The sequence below is a fragment of the Lissotriton vulgaris genome, chromosome 8, assembly GCF_964263255.1.
Source record: "Lissotriton vulgaris chromosome 8, aLisVul1.2, whole genome shotgun sequence".
Taxonomy (NCBI): domain Eukaryota; kingdom Metazoa; phylum Chordata; class Amphibia; order Caudata; family Salamandridae; genus Lissotriton; species Lissotriton vulgaris.
Window position 1 is genome coordinate 20,781,048 of NC_141696.1, and position 19,358 is coordinate 20,800,405.

The 19,358-nt window shown below is 49.6% G+C and overlaps 1 protein-coding gene across 1 annotated transcript in view; it reads left to right on the plus strand.

Moving 5' to 3' along the window:
* Positions 1 to 5,783: 5,783 nt before the first annotated feature.
* LOC147693258 (uncharacterized) overlaps positions 5,784 to 19,358 on the plus strand; it is a 544,251-nt gene continuing 530,676 nt past the window's right edge. Inside the window, exon 1 of the mRNA XM_086933652.1 lies at positions 5,784 to 5,895. Within this exon, the coding sequence (XP_086789778.1) occupies positions 5,817 to 5,895 (79 nt within the window). The 5' untranslated portion in view covers positions 5,784 to 5,816. The remainder of the gene's footprint in view (positions 5,896 to 19,358) is intronic.

Sequence of the window (19,358 nt, forward strand, 5' to 3'; positions counted from 1 at the left end):
TTATCCTTCCTCAGTTTTTTCGTACTTTATTTTTCAACCCATTCCGCGTAATACGCTGACATCTTCAACATTCTTAACCACTACAAAATGGCCGTCGCATAAAACATCCTTTATTCCTTTGTTCGACACTGCCCCAAGATGGCCGCCACCGCTGTTAGTCCCTTTTCGGGTCTAGTCACTTCGTAAGCGCATATGGTGCAGTCACCAGATCTTCACGATCAAACGCGCATGCCGACACCAAGACCAAACGCCGAAGTCATTATCGCTACACCGACCGATACGCGGTAAGATCACGATTATTGCACAACAACTCGCGTTTATTTATATGGGGAGTACGAACCAATATGACTCAAGCAATGAGGCATAGCACTAACAACATTTATCACTACACTGACCGGTACGCGGTAAGATCATGATTATTGCATAACAACTCGCGTTTATTTATATGGGGAGCACGTACCAGCATGACTCAAGCAATGATGTATAGGACTAACAATCTTTGAGCACGTGGGCCACACCCACACGTATTACCAATAGATAAGCCAACTGTTTCACGTCGAGTCTTTCACTACACTTTTCCGAGATTTTTTTTAACCTGGATTGCGCAACAGTTCACTGAGCACCTATTCCGATTTTTTAGCGACTAGTATGGACTTCATGTCTGTTCCACACGCGCTCTATATTATGAGTTCAACTATATAACAGAGACCTTCGTTGAGGCTACTCTCTTCATTCTGTTCTTCCCGCTTACTGCACAGCCACCGTGAGCTTCTTCGCCACTCTGTGTTTCACCCCTTCCCCCCACCTGGCCGCCCTTGCTCCCCTACCAATTGCCTACTCACCCAGATGCCCCAGAATTGACACACAACCTTATGTCCAGGCTCTTACTTCACCACCCTGGTAGTGTTCATGCCCCCTGCTCTCCCTCAACCCCTCACCCTCAACCCCTCACCCTCAATCCCTCACCCTCACTCACCCTCACTCACCCTCACTCACCCTCACTCACCCTCACCCTCAACCCCTCACTCACCCTGCCCACCCTCAACCCCTCACCCTCACCCACCCTCAACCCCTCACCCACCCTCAACCCCTCACCCACCCTCAACCCCTCACCCTCACTCACCCTCAACCCCTCACTCACCCTCAACCCCTCACTCACCCTCACTCTCACTCATCCTCACTCACCCTCAACACCTCACCCTCACTCACCCTCACTCACCCTCACCCTCAATCACCCTCAACGCCTCACCCTCAACGCCTCACCCTCAACCCCTCACTCACCCTCACTCTCACTCATCCTCACTCACCCTCAACACCTCACACTCACTCACCCTCACTCACCCTCAACACATCACCCTCACTCACTCACCCTCAACACCTCACCCTCAACACCTCACTCACCCTCACTCTCACTCATCCTCACTCAACCACCCTCAACCTCACTCACCCTCAACACCTCACCCTCAACACCTCATCCTCAACCCCTCATCCTCAACCCCTCACCCTCAACACCTCACCCTCAACCCCTCACCCGCAATCCGTCACCCTCAACCCCTCACCCTCACTCACTCACCCTCAACCCCTCACCCTCAACCCCTCACTCACCGTCACTCTTACTCACCCTCACTCACCCTCACTCACCCTCACTCACCCTCACTCACCCTCACTCACCCTCACTCACCCTCAACACCTCACTCACCCTCACTCATCCTCACTCACCCTCACTCACCCTCACTCACCCTCACTCACCCTCACTCACCCTCAACACCTCACTCACCCTCACTCATCCTCACTCACCCTCAAAGCCTCACCCTCACCCACCCGCAAACCCTCACCCTAACTCACACTCAGCCTCACTCAGCCTCACTCACCTTCACCCTCACTCACACTCACTCACCCTCACTCTCACTCAGCCTCAACCCCTCACTCACCCTCAACCCCTCACTCACCCTCATTCACCCTCACACACCCTCACCCTCACTCACCCTCAACTCCTCACCCTCACACAGTGCAATAGTTTAGGTCTCGCCTGTCGATGCGCATGCGCATCGAGCAAGCGAGACTATGGGGGCTCATCGACTCTTTTCTAACTTGCAAGGAATCGTGGCGATTCCTTGCAGTGCCCGTGACTTTTAAGGTCAATGCGCATGCGCATTAAGCTTATGCGCATGCGCATTGACCTTAAAAGTCACAGGCGCGTGCATGTCAACGATCGAATATAGCTGCTTTCTATAACAAACTGTATGATATTAGTTTGCTCTATGTTATGAACTGCAGAACACTGTACGTTTTATTAATGCGACTATGCATATGTAACTGCTTACCGTTCACCCAGCATGTTTACCCAGTTTAGTCCTGATAGACACGTTGTATAAGATGCGTACGCCACGATTTTTTATTTAATGCATCATTCCATTCACTCACTAAACTGCAAACACCTTTTTCACTACGCTTCTTATCCTTCCTCAGTTTTTTCGTACTTTATTTTTCAACCCATTCCGCGTAATACGCTGACATCTTCAACATTCTTAACCACTACAAAATGGCCGTCGCATAAAACATCCTTTATTCCTTTGTTCGACACTGCCCCAAGATGGCCGCCACCGCTGTTAGTCCCTTTTCGGGTCTAGTCACTTCGTAAGCGCATATGGTGCAGTCACCAGATCTTCACGATCAAACGCGCATGCCGACACCAAGACCAAACGCCGAAGTCATTATCGCTACACCGACCGATACGCGGTAAGATCACGATTATTGCACAACAACTCGCGTTTATTTATACGGGGAGTACGAACCAATATGACTCAAGCAATGAGGCATAGCACTAACAACATTTATCACTACACTGACCGGTACGCGGTAAGATCATGATTATTGCATAACAACTCGCGTTTATTTATATGGGGAGCACGTACCAGCATGACTCAAGCAATGATGTATAGGACTAACAATCTTTGAGCACGTGGGCCACACCCACACGTATTACCAATAGATAAGCCAACTGTTTCACGTCGAGTCTTTCACTACACTTTTCGGAGATTTTTTTTAACCTGGATTGCGCAACAGTTCACTGAGCACCTATTCCGATTTTTTAGCGACTAGTATGGACTTCATGTCTGTTCCACACGCGCTCTATATTATGAGTTCAACTATATAACAGAGACCTTCGTTGAGGCTACTCTCTTCATTCTGTTCTTCCCGCTTACTGCACAGCCACCGTGAGCTTCTTCGCCACTCTGTGTTTCACCCCTTCCCCCCACCTGGCCGCCCTTGCTCCCCTACCAATTGCCTACTCACCCAGATGCCCCAGAATTGACACACAACCTTATGTCCAGGCTCTTACTTCACCACCCTGGTAGTGTTCATGCCCCCTGCTCTCCCTCAACCCCTCACCCTCAACCCCTCACCCTCAATCCCTCACCCTCACTCACCCTCACTCACCCTCACTCACCCTCACTCACCCTCACCCTCAACCCCTCACTCACCCTGCCCACCCTCAACCCCTCACCCTCACCCACCCTCAACCCCTCACCCACCCTCAACCCCTCACCCACCCTCAACCCCTCACCCACCCTCAACCCCTCACCCTCACTCACCCTCAACCCCTCACTCACCCTCAACCCCTCACTCACCCTCACTCTCACTCATCCTCACTCACCCTCAACACCTCACCCTCACTCACCCTCACTCACCCTCACCCTCAATCACCCTCAACGCCTCACCCTCAACGCCTCACCCTCAACCCCTCACTCACCCTCACTCTCACTCATCCTCACTCACCCTCAACACCTCACACTCACTCACCCTCACTCACCCTCAACACATCACCCTCACTCACTCACCCTCAACACCTCACCCTCAACACCTCACTCACCCTCACTCTCACTCATCCTCACTCAACCACCCTCAACCTCACTCACCCTCAACACCTCATCCTCAACACCTCATCCTCAACACCTCACCCTCAACACCTCACCCTCAACACCTCACCCTCAATCCCTCACCCTCAACCTCACTCACTCACCCTCAACCCCTCACCCTCAACCCCTCACTCACCCTCACTCTCACTCACCCTCACTCACCCTCACTCACTCTCACTCACCCTCACTCACCCTCACTCACCCTCACTCACCCTCACTCACCCTCAACCCCTCACTCACCCTCAACCCCTCACTCACCCTCACTCTCACTCACCCTCACTCACCCTCACCCTCACTCACCGCCTCACCCTCAACGCCTCACCCTCAACGCCTCACCCTCAACACCTCACTCACCCTCACTCTCACTCATCCTCACTCATCCTCACTCACCCTCAACACGTCACACTCACTCACCCTCACTCAACCTCAACACCTCACCCTCACTCACTCACCCTCAACACCTCACCCTCAACACCTCACTCACCCTCACTCTCACTCATCCTCACTCATCCTCACTCAACCACCCTCAACCTCACTCACCCTCAACACCTCATCCTCAACCCCTCATCCTCAACCCCTCACCCTCAACACCTCACCCTCAACCCCTCACCCGCAATCCGTCACCCTCAACCCCTCACCCTCACTCACTCACCCTCAACCCCTCACCCTCAACCCCTCACTCACCGTCACTCTTACTCACCCTCACTCACCCTCACTCACCCTCACTCACCCTCACTCACCCTCACTCACCCTCACTCACCCTCAACACCTCACTCACCCTCACTCATCCTCACTCACCCTCACTCACCCTCACTCACCCTCACTCACCCTCAACACCTCACTCACCCTCACTCATCCTCACTCACCCTCAAAGCCTCACCCTCACCCACCCGCAAACCCTCACCCTAACTCACACTCAGCCTCAATCAGCCTCACTCACCTTCACCCTCACTCACACTCACTCACCCTCACTCTCACTCAGCCTCAACCCCTCACTCACCCTCAACCCCTCACTCACCCTCATTCACCCTCACACACCCTCACCCTCACTCACCCTCAACTCCTCACCCTCACACAGTGCAATAGGTCTCAGAGCATTTGAGTTAGAGCTTTTAGAATTGTTTATGGCTTTTTTCTTTAGCATTGGCTACAGGGAACAAAAATGCTAAAGATTTACCAAAAAAAACCATAAACAATTCTAAATGCACTAACTCTAATGCTGCGAGACCTATTGCATTTCTAATGCTTGTTTAAGCTTCCCCGGCTCCTCTGAAGGACAAGGCCTGCTTTAGAAAAAGCTTTCCTTTTAGAAATGCAAAGACAGCCATGGTGGTCTGGTGTCCCTCGCAGGCCACCGTCCCTGTATTCATGGCCAACCCCAGGGGGTTGCACAATCAATATTCATGGGGCTCGTGGCTCTGCAGTCTCCTGTCACTCAACATGTTTTGAACTCACCAATGTTTACATCGAATGCAAAGAAGCTGAGAGGGATTTAAAAAACATAGGCTGAGGGGTCAAGGCTCGAACCTTCGATGGATTAAAACGATTAAAAGAAGAAATGTAACATGGCGTCGATACTGGGCTTTTCCCAGATGTCGGAGAGTTTTCATCTGTGCTGGGAAAGCCCCGGATGAGAGGGACAGGTTCCAAAGCACACGCAGGTGAGCAGCGGCCGAGGATCACACGCGGCGTCAATCATGGAGTCAGACGCGGCTCTAATGCAACAGGAACACTGGAATAATAAAGAAACCCTGAACTACCAATGGGGTGGGAAGTGTGACCCCTGCTTCACCTGGCCCTGGGTGACGTCACTGCCTCTGGACAGGCGTCCAATCAATGGTTGTATAAAAGCCCTCGGGCTCAGCTGCCCGGCTCACTCCCGCCGACTCCAGAAGCATGAAGGTCGCCGGCTCCCTGCTCCTCCTCGCGCTGCTCGCCCTCTGGGCCGGGGACGTGTTCTCAGCGCCATATTACGGTAAGAGCCCGAACCAAGATCACTTTTGAGGTCCGGTGATGTTTGTTGGCCGCTCGAGAGGCCCCAGACTGCAGGGGCTGCTGGATTCAAACACAGGAACATACATTAGCACCGGGGACAAGTGCTGGGAAAACAGCGAGGGGGCGGGGTGGGGTAGTTCATTGAATTGAATTAGGGATTCGTAAAACGCTGCTGTCACTCCCAAGGGAGCACCTTGGCGCTAGGCGCTATACAAAGGGAGAGGAAGGACTTTTGAGGAAAGCAGAGGCTCTGGGGGCCTTTGAGGGTTCTTCCAAGGCTTTAAGAGGGCCGGGGCTCACCGGGTCTGAGCACCGGCAGTTGTTTCAAGGGGGCTTCGAAACCAGGCCTGGTTCTAGGGGGCGGTCCAGGCCCACCCAAACATGAGCCGTGGCCCTCGCACCGAGGGCTTGAAGGCAGGCTGCGCGCAGCGGCGTTGAGCTCAAAGTGCTTCAACACCCCCCCCCCACACACACACAATGTAAAAGCTGCATTGTGTTGCAACTCTAGAAACACCCACAGGAACACACTGCCTCTAGCCGCTCTGTCTAAAAGACCCATCTTGGCGTTTAAAAAAAGGTTTTAACAGAATTTGGTGGGAGGATGTGGCGTTATGGCCAGAAGTGCTGACTTTGGACCTTGGTAACCTGGTTCAAGTCTCGGTGTGGCTTAACGTCCCGTGATTTTGGGCAAATCACCTCTTCGCTCTGTGCTTAAAAATGACTGGGGCCTTGTGTTAATGTTACGAGTGCTCATGAAAAGCGCTCCAATACCTTCAGCCCCAGTTGGCGCTATATAAAACTGCACAAAAGAAACGGAATCAAAATGAAATGCTGGTTTTGAGAGGCGACGGAAGCAGATTGGCCTAAAACACTTTCACAGGTTCTGATGAGCAGAATTGTGCTAAAACAGTGAAAGCACCGAAGGAAGGCACTGCCTTTCAGCTCATAACGACCCCCATACCACCCTCCCCCCCCCCCCCCCCCCGCTCGGGTCTGGCTCTGCTTGTCCCATGAGTCCTTGCGCTCGCCCATCTGTGTATTTATTTATAGCAAACGCGTGAATAAGTCGGCGCAGTATAAGATACATTTCTCATCACAAATGGACGTTACCGTTTTAGAAGCCTATCTTCGTTTTAATAGCGAAATTGCCTCCTAATTGTTTTGTCCTGGTCGCAGTTTTAACTTTATTTCCAGAATATTTTAATCTCGACTGTAATTTTCAAGGGATCTGTTAAGAATTGCGCGAAATCTAGTGTTGGGGGAGTTGGCAGGCTCTCATCAGCCTGAAATAATATTGGCTGAAAGCAAAGATATTTGGTCTGGGAAAGAACACATGAGTTGCGCAGCAGTTGATGACACTTGACGGAACTACTTTGGGTGGGTTTAGGCTCCGGGTCAAATTAACAAAGGGCAGACTTCAAAGGGAAGCCATCCTGGGGCTGAATTGGGCTGACCGCTGTAGTGGGCGCAGTCAAAATCTGAATAACACAACAGCAGACTGATGAATGAGAAAAACCTACACGTAGGTATATTACATATAGCTTAAATAACCCTACTGTACATATCAAGGATTTAGCAAGTTACAGACGAGTTCCACGACTATATAGAAGAATGAGGCTGAAGGCAAAGTTCCTTTATAAGGTTGTAGAGGTAACTTGCAATATCACATTAATGTATGCTAGTGTGTACTTTATTCCTTATAATACATGATCACTCTTGCCTTCCCACGATACTCCTATATCCTTGGTATTTTGCTTTTTCATATGAAATAGATAGGATGGGTGCAGGTGTGGAGAATAAAATTAGACATTTTCTCTACTCAGGTCTTCGATCTCCTTGTGAATATCAGTTATGTTCCTAATAACTTTCTCAAGGGGTTTTGAATTGTCTGGAATGTAGGTACAACATTCCTGGACCTTCAAAGCCTTACAGACTCCGCCCTCTTTTGCTAATAGGACGTCTAAGGCAAGACGGTTCTGAAGAACCATGGCCCTTATCGATTGCATCTCTCCCTCCACCAGCATTAAGGACTGAGCAGTGCTGGCAGACAACCTGTCTACGACTGTTGCCAGTCGTCTAATTTTGACATCATTAAGGATTAGTCCCAATATAGGGAACACAGCTCCAAATACATCTCCAACCATTTCTGCATCTCCTATATCTCTCCTTCCTCTCGATGATGTCTTGCCCTCGATGATCTCTAAGTCTTGGGCATGATATATTTTGGGGAAGATAATTGCCAGGTAACATGATCCATACCAGTTATCAGGTAGTCTCACGTAGGCATTTCTTCCACAAACAAAATATACATTTGGAATCACTTGCATTCCCTTCAGGAAGTCTTTTGTGTAATACTCTAAGTTGAAAGCATGTTCACAGCTGACTTCTCCCACGTATACATTTTCATAATACGTTTGGGCTCTGTGAAGACATAGCTTCCCTCTCTGCGTTCTATCTAAAGCTATTGGACCACTGCTACCCTTTCTCTTGTGTGCCTTCTCTTCCTCGGTCCAATCTGTTTTCCATTGTCCTGATTTTTTCAAAATCTTTTGTCTCCTGTAACGATCATCCACCTGCCCTATGAACTTCTTCTCGACTTCTGACACCTTGCATGTCAGGTTATTTCTACGGGCATGTGAAGTATCTAAGGTAATCAAAGGAATGAAGAACTTGGCCAATCTGTCTTCACTCTTCCAGTAGTCCCATTTGTTCATCTGCTTATAATTTGGGACTTCTGGCAACACTGAGTCATAATTGGAGAAATAGTATTCAAAACTATCTCTCCCATAAAATATACTAAGCAATAAGCTACATGTAATGCCATATGTCAGCGGGAGGTGATGATATCTAATGCCTTCATCTACAGACGCCGGCAACTGCATGCAGACGTAGCAGTCCTTAACCTCCATGGCATCCACGTATTCATATAGAAGTTTAGCGTAAGCATTTGACCTAAAGTCGCCTTGGGACTCGTCTACGTGTAACCTGCGAGCTTCTGCTGCTAATAACGCTTTCTCTTGAGTGTTTTCCCCTTTCTCACCAGCAACGGTGGGTGTAGGCGTTTCTACAGATTTCACATCGGTTACCTTTGCCTCTTCCTCATGTCCCTTTACATAAGAAACTGTGACTACTAAAACTATTAATATTATCACTCCTACTATTAGTGTGCCTATTATACATTTAGCTCTGCGGTTCGAGGTGCCGGCTTCCATTTCGTCAGACAGTATGGCTCTCTCGTATCCCAGCACAAAGTTCTTTTCTTCTCGTTCCTTTACAGTCTCTTTTACTCCTTTTTGTCCTTAGAACCACACAACTGGAAGCTGACAACCTTCTTCGCAAAAGGTCCTTTAATAGTTCAATATAGACAACCCTAGCCCTTCTCCGTCAACTCAAGGGAAGGTCCCTAAGATTCTCTGCTTCCTGGGCGCTAGGTAATCTTCTTTTTCTTCTCGCTTATTTACAAAGTCTCTAAGCATCTACAATCAGGTTTGTGCCTGCAGCTTCGACAGCATAGTTCAATATTTCCAAACGAAGATTGTGCTCTTCATGGGCTGTTATCTTGGTACCAAAATCGGGGAATTGCAATTCTGTGAAAAACATGTGCCTTAACTTGCTGAGGCGGGGAGGTCTGGGGAGCATGAATGTCAGTGACCCTTCTTGTTCGACTCCGGGTACTAACAGTCGTATCTCCACTGTGATGATGGGCTCAGAGCTGGACACCACCACCGCTCGTATCCTCCCTGTTTTCTGCTCCGAAGACATTTGTCGCCAGATATGTCCACTCAGGGGTGGAGTATCTTCGGTTAGGCACACGCACTCTTCTTGACCTTCGCAAGTCCGGTGCTTCAGCGCCCTGAGCACCTTCTTCCGGGTCTGAATCCTCTGATACCGGAGGAAGGGTTCTCTCTGGAGTTGACCTCAGGCTAGAGCTACTTCTTTGCGGCCAACTAGCTTCTCCACGTACCCTTCTACTCCTTCTTCTTGTCTGTTCACACTCTCTGTCAGACCGGTCAGGGTCTGACTCGTACTCCCAGCTACTTTCTCCTTCAGTAGCGTCGTCCGTTTCGCTGTTGTGCTGACCGTCCTCAGCTTGGTCAGACTCGTACCCTTCTTCTGTTGGCACCTCCACAGCTTGGCTAGCCCCCTCTATGGCTTCTCGGTCCTCAGCTGGACGTCTATCCGAGAGAGGAGCTGTTTCTTCCAGAGGTGCTGGAACCCTCCGCGTATGCGACGCGTGGATCCAATTGGGCAGGCCTCCCACCTTCACAGCAGTGTTCGTGATCAGGATGATCTGGAAGGGCCCACGCCAACGAACATCCAGGCAGCTACTCCTCACGTGCTTTCGCACAAGCACCCAGTCTCCAGGGCACAGGTCATGGCACAGGTCCTGGCACGATGGAACTTCGGCAGCCTGCACCTGAAGGGACACAGAATGAATGGCGTCAGACAGCCCCTTGCAATAGTCCAGGATCATATCATCTGTGATGTTCAACAGTGCAGTAGTTGGTACAGACGGCAACCTCATTGCTCTCCCCATCAACACCTCATGAGGTGACAGCCCTGTTCTTCTATCTGGGGTACTACGGAGGCTCATAAGGACCAATGGCAGAGCATCAGGCCAACTCAGAGACGTTGATGCACACACTTTTGCAAGTCTGGCCTTAATGGTGCTATTTATCTGTTCCACAATTCCTGAGGCTTCTGGTCGATATCTGCAATGCAATTTCTGATCTATGTTCAGAGCCGCACAAATCATTTTCACAAGCGAGCTGTTGAAATGCGTTCCCCTATCTGATTCCAAAGAGGCCGGCACCCCGAAGCGCGGAATGAGCTCCCTAAGCAGTAACTTAGCTACTGTGAGGGTGTCGCACCTACGTGTAGGGTATGCCTCAACCCATCTGGAGAATACGCAAACAACTACCAGGACATAACGGAGGCGGTTGCACCTCGGCAATTCGATGAAATCCAATTGCATGCGGTTGAATGGGCCCCCCGACCTCCCTATGTGGCTCAGTGCAACTGGTGTCTTTTTCCCTACATTTAACTGCTGACAGGTCGCACAACGCTGGCACACTGCTTCTGCCGCTATTCTGAACTTAGGATTGTACCACGTCTGTCTAAAAACTCTCAACATAGCGTCCCTCGCTAGGTGTACGGGACCATGGATTTGTCTAGCCATTGGGCTCACCATCTCATTTGGTAACACGGCTCTGCCATCTGCTGAGACCCAGAAATGGGCCTCACCCACCACACATCCTGCCTTTTCCCATGTTTCTTTTTCAAAATCAGGAGCATTTTCTTGCATGCACTTTAGTTCGTCCCAAGAGTCAACAGTTTCTAGTATCATAGCTAATTCAGTTCTTACATTTATTCCACCCACTTCCACCTCTGTGAAAGAGTACCCTTGTTCTGCACAATACCGTGCGACTTCGTCGGCATATCTATTGCCTTGTGACACGAAGTCCATGTTTCTGGTATGTGCGGTGCATTTCACAACTGCGATACCTGCTGGGCATTGCAACGCTTCTAACAACAAGCGCACAAACTCTCCATTGCGAATGGGAGAGCCTGAAGAGGTCATGAACCCTCTTTGAGACCATAACTGCCCGTAATCATGAACTACCCCGTAACCATATTGGCTGTCGGTGTATATGGTGACTCGAATTTGATTACTTGCTAAGCAAGCACGCGTCAGGGCAATAATCTCGGCTACCTGAGCGGAGTGTACTCCTTCCAGGCATCCAGCTTCCACAACTCCAGTAATTGTACAAACAGCGTAAGCTGCTCTCAACTGCCCAACTTCGTCTCTTACACATGAGCCATCGACAAAGAAAATTTCGTCTGGGTCAGTCAGTGGCTCATCTACGATGTCGGGTCTTGGTTTGGTGCATAGTTCAGTCACATCGAGGCAGTCATGGTCTGTACATTCATCGTCCTCATCTATATCATTTGGGAGTGGCATCAAGGTGGCAGGGTTCAAAACAGAGCATCTCCTGAGGGCCACGTTCTCTGCAGCAAGAATAACTTGCTCATAGCGCGTGAGCCTGCTGTTGGTCAGGTGCTGTGTTTTGGTCCTGGTCATCAACAGTTCAACAGAATGGGGCACGTACACCTCTAACGGGTGCCCCATCACTATGTTCTCACACCTCTCAATGCTGACACCCGTTGCAGCAACGGATTTGAGACATCCGGGCAACGCTGCGGCTACTGGGTCTAAAGTAGCCGAGAAGTAAGCAACTGGTCTATGGGCATTCCCATGGATTTGGACTAACACAGACAACGCGCAACCCTCTCTCTCACAACAATAAAGCAAGAATGGTTTATCGTAATCAGGCATTCCTAATGCCGGAGCACGACACAGGTCCTCTCGCAGCTGTAGGAACGCCATCAAACAGTCTTTGTCCCATGGTACCGGATCGCTCACCTCCTTGTGCGTCAGTTTTTGCAAGGGTTTTGCTTTCAGTGAAAAATTCGCGATCCACTGTCGGCAATAACCCACCATCCCTAGGAACATCCTGACTTCTCTCTGTGTCTTGGGCGCATTCATTTTCATGATCGCCTCTATTCTGTCTGGTGATACTTTTCGTTTGCCTTTCTCAATTCTGTGTCCCAAGTACTGCACCTCTGTCAGGCAGTACTGTAACTTTCCCGGGGACACCTTGTGCCCATTTGCAGCTAGGTGATTTAACAAAGCAATGGAGTCCTCCCTGCAAGCTTCTTCTGTTTCTGACGCCACGAGGAGGTCGTCTATGTACTGGACCAGAACTGACTTCTGGGGCAGCACTAGACTTTCAAGATTTTTCTTCAGAAGCTGGTTAAAGATCGATGGGCTCTCTGTATACCCCTGAGGAATACGACACCATGTTAGGACGCGACCTTCCAGCTTAAATGCGAAAAGGAAAGGGCTTTCTTCGTCCAGAGGGATCGAGAAGAAAGCCTGACAGAGATCAATCACAGTGAACCACTCAGCTTGGAATGGTATCTGAAACAGTATCACTGATGGATTCGGTACCACTGGACAACACGAAACAACAATATTATTAATCTTTCGGAGGTCCTGCACTATCCGGAATTTCCCATTTGGTTTCTGCAAACCCATAATCGGGGAGTTACATGGACTACCCACGATTTCTTTCAGTATTCCCTGCTTAATCATGGACTCGATCACGGGCTTTATACCTGCAATCGTTTCTGGAGTTAATTTGTATTGGGGTGTTCTTGGAAACTCAGCATGTGGTTTCACTACAATTTTCACTGGGTCCACCCCTTTGACCAACCCAATCTCTTCCCCAGTGAAGTCCCATACTTCCGGTGCCACTGTCTCTCTCAAGTCCCAGGGGAGCTCGTCTACTGTCAAAGTGGGGTACAGCTCCACACATATTCTTGAATTTGCGACCTTGAAGTCAGCATCGTCGTCATTGGTCAATACTTCCACTCCTTGCGGGGTGCAGTATATAGTGCAATTTAACTTGCACAAAAGATCTCTTCCTAGCAGACATACAGGACTAGAATCGCAAACTACAAATTGATGCTCATCGCTGTAGTTCCCTATTTTCACCTGTACTGGTTCTGTCAATTGGCTGGTTATTCTCCTGTTTGCGACCCCCACCACTTGTATGGTCTCTCCAGACATGGGCAGGTCTGGAACTGCAGCTGATCTGATCGTGGATCGAGTGGCTCCTGTGTCCACTAGGAATGTCGTGGGGCACCCTGCTACTTCTGCCTCGACATAGGGTCCCCTCTGATCTACCTCCAAGGCTGCCCCGAGGGTGCAGTCCTCTCTCTCCACTCTCTGTCCAGTTAGTGGATCTACGTAATAGCATTCCTCTCCACCTACAAACAGAGGCATCTGTCTATATGCCTTGCCCATAGTCCCTACTCTGGGTGGCTGTGGGAACTGGGCTCGGGGAGGAGGACCCCCCCCTTTGAGCACCTTTCCCTGGTATGGCGTTACCCCTCTTGTAGGCGCACTCTGGACCTCTTCCTCCTCTAGCTCTTGTTCTCCTATCTCTACGTTATAGGGACACTCGCGTTTCCAATGCCCCACCTCGTTACACTGGTGGCACCTAGTCGTTTTCTTCAAGGCAGCTATGTCTATTCTAGGTTTAAAGGTGGAGTTCTCCTCACTGCCCTTGTTCTGGCTATACTGTTTCTTGCCCCCAGTACCGGTCCCTTGCTGCTGTTGCTGCTGTTGCTGCGGTCCCCCCTTGCCAGCTGCCTGCATCTGCACCACCATCAGTTTCTCCTTTAGCTTCTGTGCCTTGGAGTCTATCTCATCACAGCAATACCTGGCATATCTCAGGATTTCATCTAGTGGTTTATTTTGCCAACAGATCAAGTGTTGCTGAATCATTAAACTAATATCCGGTCTCAAACCCAGGACAAACGTAGACACAAATTGCCCTATGTCCTTTGGATCCATTACATCCAGCCCGCTATACTGTTTAAACGCTTTCAACAATCTCTCATAGTATTCATGAACTGTCTCTTTGGGTTCCTGTCTAGTTCGATCTATTTTAACCCAATCTATGTCTTGCATTGGCACTTTCTCTTTCAGCCAAGTCATCACTCTCTCGAATTTTGCCATCACAATCTCGGACGGCCCATTAGTCTTAGCATCTCTCTCCGGCTCCGTTGTGGGCCACTCAGCGCTAACCTTGCATGCCGTCCACAAATCCCCTGGCACTACAATGTCAAACAGCGTGTTCAGATCTATCCATAGGACCTTTGAGATTTTTACGAATCTCTCAACTTGCTTGTACCACTCCACTGGGTTTTCCCGCAATTTGGGGAAGGAGGTGGTAAAAGCAGCTAAGTCTCCCCTACTCCAAGGGACGTGCACATAGTTCCCATTTGCGACTTCACGCAAAGGGTATGCCTCTATTCCCTGCAGTCTTCCTGGCGTCATACCAAGCGTGCTTCTCCTGACGGTCCCCTTCTTGGACCACCTCTCTTCCCACTTATCTAGTGCCCTCCATGTCCTGATTCCAGTGATCAATTCCCTTATGTGTGTTTTCAATCCTATTGTTCTTCTCTCATCTAGGTCTCGATCTGAATAATGTAGCCTGTGGTTCCCCTGTAATGCTTTGGTCCTTGACAGGTCCACCATATATTTGCCTGCTAGTTCGACTAACTTCTCATGAATTGTTCTCGCTTTTCGAGTGATGTCCTTTGCCATGAACAGTATTTCATCTTGCTCATACATTTCCATTCTTTCTAAAGGCAAGGTACCATCTACCATGTCATCCAGGTCTGACCTTAAGCTGGCGACATCGAGTCTCTTGGCTTTTATCTCAGCTCGTAGTATCTCTTTCGAAGGGGGCTCACTGGTCTCTCTACCATCCCAACTCCGAGCCCTACGTTTGGGCTCGGGAGAGTTAATGAGTGCTCTCCCTTGCTCCCATCTTTCCAGGTCCCATGCCCGGCCATCCGATCTTGGAAGGTGATGGAACACGGGCCTGTTACCCCCAATCTTGCTCTGCCCATTCTCTCTTTCTTCTCTCCTTTCACAGTAGGACTCTCTGCTATTCTCCCTCGGGTCGCCATCCTCTCTCTGTCTAGTATCACTCAGTATCTGATACGATCCTTCTTGGTTCCCCATATTCCCTGGACTGCGCTCATGTCCGTCATCACAGGGACTGTGGCGCGGCCTCTCACAACTCCCATTCTGTCCTCTGGTGCCGGGCACACAGTGGGTACACTTAAAGCTGTTTCTGTACTCTTGCGTTCTCCTCTCTCCATCACTGGGTATTGGGCGGGACACCCCCCCACTCTCGGGGCCCCCGTTTTCCAGGTCTGTTCTACCTCCACTCCGGGCCCAATGGGTGCCTCCCCTACTGCCCTTCTCCCTCCCGTCCCACTCCGGGCTGCTCTCCCCAGCCCCGCAGTGAGTCCGGGCTCCGCTATCCTGGCTTTCCCTTTCCGCTTCCGCAGCTATGATGCTTTTATGAGCCTCGACTGCCTCATCCCACTTCTTCATGTACTCGTTCAGCTCCTGAAAGGATTTTCGTCCAGATCCCCTCATATCCACTGGCCATCTATGGCCCCCAATATCCCCTCCTGGATCTTCTGCTGTGTGTACCGGGGTGCTCCACTCTCTTGGTATCGGCATCTGACTTGGGGAATTGATCGTATCATTCCTTCTTGCCATTTCTGCTCTTTCTCTGTCCCTCAGTACCCGTTCCTCCCCTCTAGCTCTCTCTGGGTCATATATCGATACTATGGGACCTATGGTAACAGGTACTTGTAGTGCATCTGGCAATGCGTAGGATGTGGCACACTCCGTTTCCGGCGCCCTTTGTACCACAAACCTCCCGACTACCTGCTGCACCTGACTAGACTGGGACAGTTCTTTCTTTGCAGCGGGATCCCAATCTGAACTGGGAAGCGGCCCATGCTCTCCTGCATTGCCCCCCTCCTTTTCACTATGCTCGACATCTCCCCCTGCTCTGTTATACGGGGGTGGCCTATCTGTCAATAATCTATTTATCAGGCTGTCCTCTGTCTCGCTCTCATCATCTTCTTCTAGGGGGCTTTTGTTCCCGGGCATCTCTAACACTGGATACAATTTATTCACTTCCATGTTATGCACCCTCCATCTTTTAGCATCCGCATCCCACTTGGCATCCTGCACTGCCCTTACCGATCGTTTCACCCTTTCCTGTCGTCTGTTCAGGTTCTTTTCGTGCGCTGCCCTAATCCATGCATTAAGGGCTTCAAACCGGGTCGGTCTAGGCAAGGGTCTCATTGAGGTCATAACTGCTTTTAGTCGGTGTAACACTTCTAATCTGAACGTCCCGTACTTCGGAAACGTCAGTTCCTCATTTCCTTCTGTAATCTTACTCCACTCTGATATCCATAGGATCGTATGCAGCCCAACATTTACTGCCATGTAACGAGCCGGCGTACCCTCCGGCGGGGCTTCTTCCCCTTCATCCGATCCCCGCCTCTCTTTTCTAAACGCCGCTCTCAACCATTTAAAACACTTCATAATTATACGCACAATTTCCAGCCTCAATACTCTGTTTACTTCCTGATGACAATCCACCAATCCTAGCGCGGCTTTGCTAGCTGGCCTATCGCAGCGCGGTCTTTCTCCGGTCGGCCAATCCCAGCGCGGCACTTTCTGACGTCTTTGCTAGCTGGCCTATCGCAGCGCGGTCTTTCTCCGGCCGGCCAATCCCAGCGCGGCGCTTTCTGACGTCACTCGTCTCCGCTTCGCAGCAGCACCCCTCCTTTCTCAGCTCTTCTCCCGGTCATGCATGCGTCCCATTCATACACTGAAAGGAAATGACTACTTCCGACCAAGCGGTCACTTCCCTCGACTGTACGTCCACAGTCTATCTGTAATTGTCAATACAACTGACGAGATGTCTATCGTCTCTCTGATAGGTTCTTTACACACACAGTAACCTCCGACCAGCGTCCGTTACTCACGCACTCACTCTTACGTTCCCCCTATCTCGGTCCTTCGGGTGATCAATGGTACCTCATGATCCCCTTCACACTAGTTGACAATTACTCTGGGTGTCCGATACACCCGAACCACTTAAGCTCTCCTTGAACTTAAGATTTCCACCGGTTGCGCGCGCTCACAACCTGTTCCACAGTCTCTCTACAGGCATTCAACTCCGCCAGACATTACAACATAGATACAACACAAAAACACCGCAATCTAGCACGTATGACCCTTTATACTCACTCTCGACCGATACTGCTGCTTTTCTGTCTCACGTCATCCGGACCTTCTTCGGCAGGCGGTTCTTCCGATCATCGATCTCTAGGGGCCTTGGGGTAATCTAACCTGGCCTAGATCACCTTCCTCAAGAAGGCAACCATCCTCTATAGCTACCAACTGCGGGGGCGAGATTTTGATCGATACCTTATCACTATTGATCTAAACCCCGATCTGGTCGACTGAACCTTTATTGCCTGTCATTGAGGGAAGAAAGTGCATCCTTTACCAAGTTAGTTCACCCAATAATGGACTCCGCTCCGAAGGATCACAGACAACTTCTAGCTTTCAAAGATTTATTAGATAGTCAGAATAAGCTGCAAGTACAGGCATCTCAGAATGAGATTCACAAGATATACGGGCCCAACTACATACATGTGCTCTCTGAAAACTCTCAGACGAGCAAAGAAGACAACGAGTACAAGTTCTAAGAATAATAAAGCTATCAGCATTGACACGTACTGAGATCTCTCCGTCATTTAAGTTGGAGGAAAAACACAGGTTAGGCTGCCCCTACCCTGCTCTAGATGGTATCCCTACTTAACCAGGTCTCAACCTAACAAAAGGTGTCAGCCGTGAATGACCCCCTAGGGAAGTCACCCACTCTTAGTCTCTTGGTGAAAACCTATAGTTCTCCAGTCATGACCCCTCTCTGCCTACCCATCCGCTCTCTAAAGGGTCCTCAGGCATCTGCTCTAACTCCACCCAGGGGTGCTGTCCCTAATACAAAACAGTCAACAACATTTGAGACGCCCCTCGTAAGACGCCCCTCACGTGGTGTAGCTTCTGGCTTTTTCCATGCTGCTTTGTGTTGGGCCTCGTGCATTAGAGTTGACCTTGCTTCTCAGACTCTTCTCCGGCCCGCTGATACCCCTTAAACATTCCGGAACCCTCCTCCATGTCTGGGCCGTCTCCTGAACAAACCTCTATTCATATTATTTATAATTGGATCCCCCCTTTCTCTTGCAGACAGACATCTGCAGCCAAGATCCCAACTCTCATAGACTTCCAAAAAGGTTTGCAACATTTCTCGGCCCAGACCAATACGTGTAAATCAATGTCCATAAACATTTCAGGCCTACTGCATTTTCTCATAATGATTATAACATTCAAATCCTACATTAATTAATAGCATGTTAATACTCTTGTTCTATTATCCGGTAAACACATCTATAAATCAGGGCCCATTAACTCTTATTGCTAAAGCATTAGTGCAATCCATGTCGTGAAATGAAACACCTTTCCCATCCCTTCCAACTCTGGCCCTGAGGCCTACCACGTTCTACGTTTACCCGCATGCCATCTTACATTTTAGCAGCTACACGACATGGATTCGGAATTAATCACGTCTAATAAAGTCATATGATTTCACACATTTCTGCATTAGTTCCACTTCTACTTAAATTTCTAAGTTAACTACACATTTCAGAATATAGTTGCAGGTACTATTAGCACTCATGGCATTTCTCTTCATGACTTGTGCTTACTACGTGTAAGAGTGATGTACTTATACACTTAGATCAGTTTGCGCTCTCTCAATGGTATCCGAATAAAGTGTCTTTGAACCTTGAACCATAGGTTCACAATGACCTTTAAACCATTACATTATGAAGCCAAAACAGGTCGCAACTGGTCAGGGTTTTCTTGCATTTCCTATGAGGTGGGCCTGGCAGTACAGGGTGGACTGTTCCTATTAGAGTGGAATCAAG